The sequence below is a fragment of the Dicentrarchus labrax genome, unplaced genomic scaffold, assembly GCF_905237075.1.
Source record: "Dicentrarchus labrax unplaced genomic scaffold, dlabrax2021, whole genome shotgun sequence".
Taxonomy (NCBI): Eukaryota; Metazoa; Chordata; class Actinopteri; family Moronidae; genus Dicentrarchus; species Dicentrarchus labrax.
Genome location: NW_026136708.1, coordinates 16,254,898 through 16,268,418, shown reverse-complemented (window position 1 = coordinate 16,268,418; position 13,521 = coordinate 16,254,898). Strand labels below are relative to the sequence as shown.

The 13,521-nt window shown below is 38.8% G+C and overlaps 1 protein-coding gene across 1 annotated transcript; it reads right to left on the bottom strand.

Moving 5' to 3' along the window:
- Positions 1 to 557: 557 nt before the first annotated feature.
- Positions 558 to 12,006, bottom strand: si:dkey-12h9.6 (macoilin-1). The gene is made up of 11 exons (XM_051409337.1): positions 11,774 to 12,006; positions 10,145 to 10,286; positions 9,909 to 10,035; positions 9,574 to 9,697; positions 9,112 to 9,290; positions 7,295 to 7,760; positions 7,047 to 7,205; positions 5,862 to 6,032; positions 4,798 to 4,924; positions 3,865 to 4,039; positions 558 to 3,022 (listed from the first exon to the last, which is right to left on the bottom strand). Exons 1-11 carry the CDS (start codon positions 11,848 to 11,850, stop codon positions 2,832 to 2,834), a joined length of 1,938 nt encoding a protein of 645 aa, XP_051265297.1. The 5' UTR covers positions 11,851 to 12,006; the 3' UTR covers positions 558 to 2,831.
- Positions 12,007 to 13,521: the final 1,515 nt, after the last annotated feature.

The following is a 13,521-nucleotide window of genomic DNA, read 5'->3' as shown; positions in this document are numbered from 1 at the left end:
AATGTCTGTATGGTGTATGTGTGTGTGTCTGTTCGAATGATTTCATCAGTTTCTGCAGTGTTTACAATCTGCAAACAACCCAGTCTGAATACTCAGGTCAAGCACTTTTTATACATACATAAATGTCTACTTAACCTCCTCAGGTGTACAGAGATTCAGGGTTTCTGGCTCACTAAATCTAGATGCATGTATGAAGAGCAACTCTGGAGAGTTTAACCTCTTTGGGACTATAAAAAAGGAAGACCAGGTGCCAGACTTTCATAGGGAAGGTTGACGTGATGCCGTCTCTTATACTTGGCAGACATATACCCTAGTCCAGTCAGTAGGAGGAGGCCTCTCTTGTCCCTTGTGTGTGGTTTCTTATGGGGTGGGAGAAACAAGTGTGTGGCGAGGTCTCGCATACTGGCTAAATGACTAAAATAATCTTTTTAAAAACTTTTAGAATTTGTTTTCTCCTGCAGAAATGTCAGTGTAGTTTTATCTTTCTGATTTAAAAAACGGTTTGTTGTTTTAAAGTCAAATAATTTACACAGACAAAACACACAAATGAGACCAAATTCAATTGTTTAAATTATTTATACAAAAAAACCCATCCTGGTGTCTCAGGAGCGTGATCTCTACTCTCAGAGCATCACTGTTTCAATTCATTATTTGTTCAAAATGTTAAGAAACTGTAGCCCTTGTACAAGTATATTCATGTACATACTTAAAGTCACAATGTGTGCTCAAATAACAGTTGAATAAAACACATTTCATGCTGACGAACACATTGCCGTACAAAATTACAGCAGTATAATAAAAGTACAGCAAGACTAAAAAATATTTTTGATATAAAACACCCTAGAAACGTACTCTAAATAAAAAGCTACCAAAATGGCGACATCCAGTTCATGAGTAGTTTTCAGCTGCGTGGGCATTTTTCAATTCTGTACATTGTGAGTAAAAAAAAAGAAAGAAAAAGAAACAAAAAAACTACAAAAACAGTACATAGCACTTCAATTCAAACACATTACTCTTTCACATTAAATTTGTGTTTAACTTCCCAGTTTGAAAGTAATGTATATAGGCACAGTAATTAAATTCACGTTCGGTCAACACCGTTCCTTGTTTGTTATTCACAACTTTAACTCAGGGACTTTAAGTCTAATTCTGGCCCACATAAATAAATAAACAAATAAATAAATAAATAAATAAAAGTAGCAACCGTTCAGTTTGCTTTCATCACCCTTCGTCTCTTTTCCAGGAGTTTGCCATTGTGGAGCTGAGAGCTGCCGTACATCAAAATGTAGCTGTCAGTTCAAACAAAAAAGATTATCACAGCTCCTCAACTTTATCACTCCAACAACTAAACATCACTATTAATAGTTTTTACAGAAACTCCCAGATTACAGCCGGAAATCTGAATTTCAGCACAATTTCAAATCACCTTAATCCACTATTTACAGGCACTGACAAGAGCATCTTGTTGCATACTTTACTTAAAAGTTAAGAATATGCTGATGCTGTTCGTTAATAAGTATATTTATGCTTTGAGAGAATTGTATATAGAATTGGACCTAACATTTGTATCTCATCAAATAAAGGTTTTATTTCATTTTAAAAATCCAAAGGAAGCCCATAAACACGACTACTGTAACTAGGGCTTGGAGATAATTATAATTAATGTTATAATTTCTCTATAAATATATTGAGACATTGTTCACAGTTCTGACGTCTAAATGAACACATTTTACCAAAATATGTGACAGCAGGAAATCTTTAATATTAATATTTGAATGGGGCTCAACCACAGGGAACAAAGCATATGAAAGTTAATGTTGGCTGAATTCCATTTAGCTGCTTCAGTTTCAGGGTCCTGGTATTGTTCATGCTGGCTAATCACAGCTCACTGGGACACAAGTAGATGTCTGTGGTTTATAGGCTTATTAGATCCTTTTGTTCTAATATATAAATATATTTACTAAAGAGGATTTGGCTCAAGATTTTAACATTTTATCATGTTAGTTTGAACTCTTTAGTCAGATCAAGATCATTGTGTAATAATTAAAACAGAGGTTACTATCGTCTCTAAAGTCTTACAACTTTGTAAGTACAATTCTTCTGATGAAGACATAAATAATATTGAGTGGTTAGTTTTACTTTTATACCAAGAAAAACAAGAGTTGTGGAGAGTCATCAGGTCTTTTAAGGCAACAGTCAGTAACTTATTAGTGGATCCGTTGGGTACCGAGATTTATCTACCCGTAAATTCTGAACTGTGACATGAGTAAAACGGAAAATTCACGATCACTGATCTGAGATCTGAGTTTCTGGCAATAGACGAGAGAGGCAGAACAATCGGGCGCAGCTGTCTTTGACCCGAGTTAACAGGACTCATGAGCTTAGAAACACTTGTTTTGTCTCTTGTGTAGAAATGAAACCAGATTTTACACAAATCTACAGGATCTGAATCTGAACAAATGTTTGTGCTTTTCTCTGGCGCATCCCAACGTAAACGGTTCGTGCTGTTAGGACAACTGTATCTTAACATAAAAAGTGTGCCTACAGCAGCTCTGCATATCAGATATCTTATTTTGGAGTGAAACTCTTCGACCCTTGATGTGTGATGAATCAGGAAATATATGTAATAATGTCAGGTTAGCACCATCAGTGCAGCGAAAGGCATTCGACTTGTGGAGGATCATTCTGGTTCCACTCATGGCTGGAAGTGGTTGACTTCGTGGTGTCATTTAGCTCTGTAATAAAATCCATTAGCCCCTTCCCTTCATTGTTTTATAATGAGGGGGTTTGCCAAAGAGGTCTGAGGATCAGAAAAAAGGAGATGACATCCTTTATTTCTTCAAACACTGGTACATCAGTGCTCGTGGATTCAGCATGTAGCGCTCAGAGTTGAGTAACTTGGTGAGATACTGCGGCACGGGAGGCCGAGGGGCCATGTAGGATACGCCGGGACTGACAGCCATCACCTCCGCAATCTTCTGCTTCATCTCCCTTATCTCGCGGTCCTGCTTCATCACTTTATCTGACGGACGGACAGACAGAGACAACATATGAGGGGATGGATAACGCAGGATGTAGCAACAATTATATTCCAAGTCATTTATGAACTATAATGTGTTGAAAAGTTGGATTCTTTATGAGTTATTCTCTTCCCTCAAGTTTCCCCAACTACAAAAATGATTACTATGTAAAGTTTAATACGGTAATTGGGATGAAATAAATTCAAATCCCCTTAATCCAAAGAGGAAATATGCAAAGTTTCAATCCAGTCTGATAACAAAGGTATGTTTATCATGTATTTATCATTTATGGGCTAATTACTATACACTTGCAGAATGTATCAAAGTTGATGTGTGCGTCTGTCACATGAATGTGTTCAAGAGTTATGGCAGTTTATGTAAAATAGGCCACACTCATAAGACTTTGGCAGCCAGTTAAGAGAATAACGGGATATCAAAAAACAAATGAATGAATGTATCATCCAAATACATTATGTATTGTCTGCTGAAGTCTGGATTAAATGTGTAGTAGGAATGGAAAATCTGTGCAGCCTAAGCTAAAACCAAATAGAGAAAATAATTTACTGAACACCTAAAGGTAAAGAGGTAGAGCCACAATATACACAGCTTTATGGCCACATGGTGGGGCTACTGGAAGCAGATTTCGACCAAAAACATATCGATATTTCCTTAGATCTACCTCTCCTCACTATAATAATCTAATCTGATACCATTTTTTAAGATATCCTGTTAACAGACGCATGGACAAACCAGGCTACACACACAAAAGGCACTAAGAAAACACAAGAATTTAACATGAAGTTGAAGAGGGAGACGAACAAATGTTAAGAGAAAGACTGGGAACCTTGAGCAATTTCCAGCTGCCTGCGGGCGTCTCCTAGAGCCGAGAACAGGTCCAGTTTGATGCGAGTCTCAGCGCTCAGGTTGTACTCCAGATGTTGAGCCTTCTCCTGCATGGCTGACAGAGTGGACAGCAGCATGTCTGTCTCTTTCTCCACACAGCGGTACTTTCCCAAAGCCTGAGTCCAAAAGAAGAGAAGACATTAAACAGTAAGAACATGTGGAAAACGTCAAAACACCAATCAAACCAGGTGCGATGACCACCTGAGGGAGTCGCCGCTTTGGTTTCCTAAGTGTTTCTAACTTTTAAATATGTAATTGTGATGTGTCCTTTTGCCTTCATGGACATGTTTCTTTTTCATCCACTTAGGGAACCAAAGCGCTACAGAGATAAACAGCTTCCACACACTGATGATGAATCGGCCAGCCGTTCAAAAAACATGAGAGCTGCCCATTATTAGAGAGATACTCTGAGGGGATGATTCTTTCTGCGTTCACATCGACATTTAACAGTTTCTCGCAGTTTTTGAGGGAGTTGACCTGTACTCTTCTTTTAAAGCAGAGCAATGTTTTTCATGAAAGACCTGGCTTCTGTTTCAGCATGCTTCAATGGAGAGTATGTCACTAGAAATGAAACCAAATACCACACAGTACAACAATGTTCACACCTGATGTCAAAAACAACAACAAAAGGAAACAACCATACAATATTACTGCATACTGGTATGATGACAAAGTGCAATGTGTTGACTGCAGGCCAAAACAAAACAAAATACTAAATGCCTCCATGAAAACCATTCAGTATTTGACTCAAGTTCACAAACACAAAGAATCATAGACAGAAACTGAGGACAAACCAAGTACTGCACCACTTGAGACTCACAGACACTTAAACTCACAAGTTCATTCCCAAATAGTGTAAAAAAAATAAAGATACCTCAATATCACTCTCTAGATCTACCACACGACTCTCTTTCACTTGATACTCCAGCTGTAGTTGTTTGAATTCTGTCTCTAGATCTTTAACTCTTTTCCTTAACATTTGGGTTTCACAGTGTTCCTGCCTGGTGTAGAAGATGGGAAAGATAACAGTTTTGAGCTGTTAAAGAGACGGATTTCATTGGGAATGAAAACCAGTTCACACAGAAAGAAACATTTCATTTTTTACATTGGTCTTGTTTTTTTTGTTTTTTTAATATTCCACACATGTAATGAAGATAGTTACATAAAATACAAGATATACAATATATTAACAATCTGTCAAAATGTCAACGTTAAATTTGACATTTTGGGAAATGCACTTATTAACTTTCTTGCTAAGATTTAATTCCATTATTGGAGAGCAGCGGAGACAACCCTGCGTGCTTCCCAAAGGTTGACGTAACACACACAGAATAATAAGAAAATACAGCAGATAGAGGTAGTGCTACACATCTACTGGGTATATAAGTAAAGACTGAGAGGGATTATCTTTTAATGAGCCTATACATTGTTTGTTTTTTTGGGGGGGGGGGGGGGATCCTACCTAGTATACCTATAATGAGAAAGTCAATATCAATCATCATATCATGTCACTGTCATATCTGTACTTTCAACATAACTATTACCTGCCTACCCTCTAAAGCTCACTAATTACGTTTCATTTAAGTTATAGCTCATTTGCTATTTATTTTTATTAATAATTGAGCTTTAAAAGGTGCTTGTAGGCAGATTTTCTTACCTTTGGACAGAGCCATTCTAGCTGTTTTCCTCTGTTTTCAGTCTTTATGCTAAGCTAAGCTAACAGTGCACAGACATGAATGTGGTATCAATCTCTTAATCTAACTCTCGACAAAAAGCAAACGAGCATATTCAAACAATTTCTACAAACGTGTGACTGTACACTCACAGCAGCATTTCATAATAATCAGTAGAAATCAAATGCAGATCCAGCTTTACTTTCCAGGCACAAAGCAGCTTCAGAAAAAAGGAACTGTAAAGGTTTTGATATGTGTAACGTACCTGTTTGTCAGACTCCGTGCTGTGCTGGCTGCTTCCTCCAGTTTCTGAGCCTGAAGCTCAGCCAACTGTTTCTCAACGGAGAGTCTGGCCTCCGTCTCCGCTCTGGTCTTCTTCTCCAGCATCGCACTGCTCTGTTTGTCCCTCTGCTTGGTTTTAGTCAGACACAGAATCCTGGAAAGGGAAAAAAAACATTAAACTTGCTTTAAATAACGTCAAAAACAAGACCATAAATAACTGCGTTACTGCAACTTCAGAACGCCTTGAAAACAGATCATCCTTGTGGCTGCTGAGTCACTGGAGAGCGCCTTGCTTTAAAAACTGGAGCACGTCTCATCACAACTGTGCATAACACACTCATCTCGAACAGGGTTTAAAGCCTCTGGCTACTGGATGAGGATTTTATGTGGTGAATGTGTTCAGAGTTCAACTGTAACTTGAAACACTAAGTAACATGTTTTTCAGAACTGTTTTAAGCTTTGAGAACTAATCTGTTTTTCCACATAAAACTGTGGAGTCACATTACTATTGTGAGACACATACTTACATTCACAATAAGCAAAATAAAGCCTAACCCTGCATTAATCATCTGAATCTCGCTCTGTAAAAGTATTCAACTGTTAAAAATTAATCAGCAACCATTTCAATAATGGATTAGTTGTCAAAAGTCCCAAAATTTATACATTTCCGCTTCTAAAATGTGATTTTTTTTTGCTGTTCTTACTCTACTGTGACAGTAAATTAGACATATTTGGGGTTTGGATTGAATAAAAGCAAAATGCAAAGAAACAGACTAATCAGTATCCATTATTAGTTATAACTGAACAATGTTGTAAATCAACAATCAAAGAAAGTGGATAGTGGATGTTACCTTCATACATTAGAATATTTACTGAAGTCATGTATTTAAGATCTCCTGCCATGAAATATTATTAAGATTCAAGTACTTATGATTCATTTATGCATGAGAATTATGAGCCACAATCCCTAAATATGCCTTTGTGTGATATCAATTATGATCCAGCTTAAAAGACATCCATCAATAACATCTGACCATAAAACTGTTTTTTTTCTGCTTGCATTCATCCCAGTCTTACTCTTTTATTAACAGACTGATGTAATGTGTAAAACAGCCCACAGAAGGAGCCAAAGACGAGCGTTTGGCAGCGTATCAGGCGGATGACTCACTTGCTGTGGAGCAGCATGTTGGACTGTCTGAGCAGGGAAACCTCTGGTCTCAGGCTCCTCTCGCTGTTGGTCAAGTTGCAGATGTGACTCCGCAGCTCCTGCTCACTCTGCCTGCTCGTCTGCAGCTCGCCCTTCAGCCTCCTCAGCTCCTGCTCCAGCCTGAGAGACAATAATAAAGGTTGAGTTACAGGGAGGGAAAGAGCAATGATTTCACTAAAACTGTCCAACTGAAGTTAATAGTGGCATACTTGTTCATGTGTTCAGCGTGGTAATTCTGAGCTGCTGTGGCTGTGCTCTTGTCTGTTGCGTCCCGGTTAGGGCTGACTGTCTTTGAGCTGGATCTCTGTTTCTTCTCAGTCCTCCCCGCAGGTGGCGAAGGAGTGTTTGTGCTGCCTCTGCTGGCTTTTGGCGAGGAGCTTTTAGCCGGCCGTGTGGCTTTGCTTCCTGGCTCATCTTGAGGTAGATTTTCTGGGGTCGTAGAGGATTCTGGTCCTCCTGCCCCGCAGTGGAGCAGATCTCTGGCCTCACCAGGTTTGGATGATGACGGCCGCCGGTTTGATTCGGCTGACCTCACCTCCTGTGTTCCTTTCTCTGTCGCTCTCTCCTCACTGCGGATCTGGAGGCAGTCCACAGTATGTCCCTCATCGTGGGCCACGACAGCGCCGTTCTGACACTGGTACTGAGTCGACTCAGACTTTATCTTCCATTTAGAGCCTGCAAGTACAGGCAGAAACAAGAAGAAGGTAATATCCTCATTCTGCTATGATCTCAATTGTGCAAACGGGAAATGAACAGCGCAAATACATGTTCAGTCTGCTGTCTTCAAAAGTTAATTTGCTGCGTTTAGGTATTACGAAGTCCAAAGGATTCCTCTCCTGGCAACTTGACTGACTGATCTGTACTCTAACTGACCTCCTCTGGTATTTAGAGCAGAAAACAAGGCATTAAAAGGCATGAAAATAAGAAGCAGTCCTCTTATTATTGTTCTACTACCACAAAACAACAACACCCTTGCAGAGACCATCCTGCACCAGGTTGGGTATGTTGTATAACGGGTAAAATTAAGAGTTTACAGGTACGGGAACGGATAAAAGTAAATGGGCAGCGAATGCAAACAAGCAAATGTGTTTTGTCTGGAGAAATCAGAAATATAAATGACAATCTATTTTTAACTTTTATCAAAACTAATCAGCCTGCAGGAATTTTCTGAATTCTGCAAGCTCACACATCCTTTCTCTGCAGCTGGAGCTCAGGTACCAGTTGACAGAAACTTTTCCAAGAACACAACTCTCAAACTGCCAAAACAGGAAGACAAGGACGCTATGATTCAGTTAGCGGAAACGTGTTTTTTTTTTTGGGCCAGGACATCAGATCGTTGGAAACTATGTGTGGTGATGGATTCAGCGAAACTGACACAGTGCTTTATTTACATTGGTGACCAGCTGGGCCTGTGGACGCAGCAGCATCATAGTGAGTTCAGTTACATAGCCAGTGATTGATTCCACCAAACTGACTGAAGTTAATTATTTCTATATGCTAACACTTCTAACGGTGCATGTAAAAATACGACTGTGTGTCTTTATATTAACCTACTGAGCTATGTGGGGGAACTGTGATTGTCTCTGAGCAATATCCGCTGCCATGTGTCATAATTTTCACCTGGATAAAATAAAACAGAGATAATTGCATTGTGTAAGAACTCCCTCATTGGCATGACTCATCGCCTGTAGAGTGAATTAACTTGTAAATCAGGCGGGTGACGTACGGCTGTATTATTAAAACTGTAGAAAATGCATTAAAGTAATAATAATTTTCACATCAATAAAGTAACAATTTATAATTATGGTTGTTAAAACCCAGTTTTTGATAAGTGTTCCTCCACAGCGCATTTGGAATAAACAGTACAGTATTGAGTGGTTACTTTGAACGATGATCACACAAACAAAAGAGCAGTGTCTCCGGTCTCATAGCACTGGACACACAACTAGACCAGCAAACACAAATAAATTAGATTGTAAAAATGCTGGATGTAAGCGTGTATAGATCAAAGAAGCAGAAGACTCACTGCTGCTGCCATCTGTGCCAGTCTTGGGGTAAACCTGCAGGCCTGGAGGGAGCGAGTGCTGCAGGAGGTGCATGTGGAAGTCGTTCTCGCTCTGCACTGATTTCTGTATGCGCAGCTTGAAGATGTTGGTGAAATAGCAGGTGGCATAAAACCCCAGATACACCACAGGATATCCAATGCTGGAAGTGAATACAAAGGGGAGAAGACACATATAAACACATCTCGCCTAACATATTTCAGCTCTCAATAGTTACTCTAATCCTTTCATTCATGGTTTATCATTAGCTAGCAGCATTAAGAGAATTTACTCCTGTAATCGACAGTGCAGAAACACCAAAATCGATCGAAAGTCGATTCATAATATCACAGAGGGGAGTAATGAAAACGTAAAACTGAATCGGCTCAATAAATTTAAGTAAGAAATCTAAATTCTGATAAAAGGGTGATTTTAGATCAACATACCAGTGTGCAGCAAATAGATGAGACAGGTTGGCATGAGAGGTTTTAAGGTCTTTGAGTCGAAGTGAAGCTTCTGTGTACACGAGCAGAATCCACAGCGACACTGTCGATATGCAGATGCCTTTTTCTGCAGAAACGTGAAATAAAATAAAATCACTGCTAATTCATTTAAATTAGGGAGGCACTGATCGGGAAATTCTCGGCCAGTATCAGTGTTTAAAGTAACAATTTGGCCTTTTTTGTTGTTATTTATGTGCCTTTTTGTGCCAGAGAAACAAAGAAATCTACCACTTAATTATATATAATATATATAATCATATGTGTGGGCACATACTCACCTGTGTGCCATATGTAATTGAATAATACATAGGTGCTCGCCACAAAGAACAGCCAGTGCAAAGGAACAAAAATTAAACAAAAGATGTCCAGAGTGAAGGCCGCACAAACAAAAACAACACAAATAACCTGCAAACAAAGAAAAGATTCATTTCAGTAAAGACGTGTTTGATTCAGTCCGCGTGATTGTCATCATCTGGAGCTACTTGCACACAACAGCGGGGGGGGGGTTTCTCACCAGCCCGTGGCAGTGGAAAGTGGTGTATACACTTCCAAAGAAGAGCCAGCACGGCCACAGATACTCCAGTCTGAATTCGAGGATGAAATCTGCCAGCAGCACCAGCGTCCACATCATCATAAACTTCAGGACGGTGTACGCGCTGCGGAGAGGCAGAGGGACAGTCAAAAGTCTGTCACTGTTACTATCATACAGTCATATCATACAGGGGGGTGTGTTCAGTGTTCAGTTTGGATAAATATGAAACAAAACGTGTATTCCAGCTTTTGATTCTAGTAAATAATGACACTTTAGATACAAGGAATTAAACACACACACACAAGAAGTCAAGACTGGGAATCGGATAAACGTCGCTGAAGCTCTAATTGAGCAGCTGCATCTTGAACACGGCGTTTAACTGGAGGCGCTAAAAGAACAATGACTGCTCCCTCGTTCGTTCTATTAGGCGACCACGAGCCAAAACAGGGGCTGTGGTTTCCTCCTTTGTTCCCGCTCATCCATAGGCTGCTATCACATCACCCCTTCTTTGTTTGGTAACCATGGCAATATTTCATCTGGAGGAGAGAGGGAGCACCACAGCATCCTACTGCACATAGTTCACATCTCCCTTTTAATGGTACTGATGTGTAAAGTGCATTTTAATTTATCTTAGAGGTATTTTTACGATAGATGCTACATATGGAAGGTATTTGACAACAATAAAACACAGTATTTTATCTAAATAAAAGAGCATATTTAATTCTTAATACAAGTTCATATTTGTCCCTTTTTAATGTTCCTGAAAGTGTTTTAATTTATCAAATTGAAATGCCAAATATGCAAACACAAAATAAACAAACACAATATTCAATCTTTAAGAGTAAAGAGGGAGAGAAAGGGAGGACGTTAGCATTTAAAATTCTTCAAAGAAGTTTATATATAAGTAAAAATAAATTATTATTAAATTAGTGTATTTTAATTTATCCTACAGGTATTTTTAATCACATCAGACAAATTATTGCAAGTGCAAGTTATTCCCCAATAAAATAATTATATATCATGAAAACACCCTTAAAAGAAGAATTATGATTTTAAAATGACACAATATTAACCTGTTTTCATTAAATGTGAAATAATTCAGTTAAAAACAAGTGGTTCACGTCTCCTGAGGCAATCTTTTCTTGTCTGGACGTCTGTCTAGACGCTTCTAAATTATTATTTTTTTATGTGCAAAAAATGAGCAGCCTTTCTTTCCTGGAAATACACAGCTGCTAATATTTTAATACCACAACGTTGTTAATTAAACGGATAAGTCTGAGGACACACAGGAGGGAGCGGATGAAAACAGCCTGAAAGCAGAAAGCAGGCCGACGTTAACGAGCACACAGCTGCTCATTTTTCTGCCTTTTTTCTGTAAACAAATGAAGTAACTCTCAGTCTCCGCAGTCCGACCCTGCAGGAAACCCTTCCATTAAAACCTCCAGGGTCTGGCCTCATTTATTAATTACAAAACCAACAAATAACGTGATGGAGTGATGCGAGCGAGGCAGGCAGACACAGACAGGTGACGACGGCTGAAATTCACACAAAGACGGACACCACAACAAAAGCAGCCTCCGCCAGGCGACCGCCGCGGCTGCAGCTCGCTACCTTTCAGACAGCTTCTCCGTTATCTTCAGCTTCTTCATTTTCCGTAGCCTGTTCGCGTCCACATGACGTTTCTTCATCTTATGGCTTCTGCTCCCTCCGTGCTGTTTTTAATTGTGCTTTTACAACAGCAGCAGCAGAAACAGCAGCAGCAGCAGCGAGGAGGAAAAGAAACACACAGAAAATAACAGAGAGGGAAAAAGAGAGAGAAAGAGAGAGAGAGAGAGAGAGAGATCCCTCCTTGTGGAAGAGGATGTTCAGTTCAACCTGTGATTATGTCTGAGCGTTCTGCGCATGCTCAGTGGGTGTTGTACCTACAAGTGTTCATCGCAGGAGGGGAGCAGATCAACACCGTGTTACACTGATGTTGCGTTGATTGCTGTGTTGTTGTTATTATGGGCCTTTTTCACAGCAGCCATTTTGATAGGAAGTGAGTAGGGTAAATCGCAGGTGTTAGCGGTGATAGTCGTTAAGGTTGATTTTTAGTGTTTGCAGAGGCTGTGAGACAACACGCACACCATGGGGTTTGATTGAGATCAATACCTGTGATCACCCTACTGGTTTATATGGAAGCCCATTTCCAAAGTCTTTATTAAGTTTAATGAGATATTAAGTCACAATATTGAGATACTAAGTCAAAATATTACAAAGTTTGAAAGTTTCTCATTATATTGACTTAAAGAACCTTTTTTTCCCGTCACATTGGCAGAAATGTGCTTCCATAGGTTTATGTTAAAATGGCTGCTGTGAAAAAGGTCTGTTGCATCCCTGATAAATGCAACATAAAAGTATATAAAGGTACATTTATTGTTGCTTGTTATCAATAGTGGAAAGTTACGCAGCCTTAATGCTCAATTCTGATTTATTGCTTGAATCTGATTTTATTTATTTATTTATTTTCTGTTTGGTTCTTCATGTTATTTGTTAAACTTGACCCATATCAGAGACCAGTGTGTGAACAGGTCACGGTCCTGACGCAAAAGTCACATGTATTCTGATACTGTTCACACTGAGGTCACATTGAAAACAAATCTGACCTGTATCTGAAACATATGAAAACGATCAGAGTCTGTGTGATTTGTGCTGTTCAACACTGACGAGCTCCACGAGGCTCTTGTGTTTATTATGACGTCTTATATAACAATATATATATATATATATATATATATATATATTATATATCAGTCAGAGGGTCAATTATTCTGTAGAAAAAGTACTTAACTTTTCATTCTCTAAGATAATTTAGCTAAAAAAAAATTTTAATTTATGAATGCAAAAACTAAATGCATACAGTGTGGTATCACGTTGTACTTTTGAATACCTCTCGCACCTCTGATGACAAGAAGTGGTGGAAGAAGAACTTGTTTACAACAAGTTCTTCTTCCACCACTTCTTGTGTTAGACTCCAGGAATGAAAATGTTACAGCTTAATTATAATCAGTGAATGTACTTTTGACCTTTGTGAGTTTCTACAGATACACGTTGTAATAGATGATTATTACTGATACATTAATATAAGCAGCATTTTGCTGTTGTAACTGTCTAATAGGATGCTTGAATAGTTTTCTTAATGAATCGATTGATTGTTTGTTTCGTAAAAATTCTGAAAATAGAGAGAAATGGCGTCACAATTACTGAAAATCTTTACAGTTTCTTGTTTTTGTCCGACCAAACCTCATAATTATTAAAAAATAAGCACACAGCAAAAACTCCAAACAGACGTATCCTGTGTATATTTTGTGATAACAGCA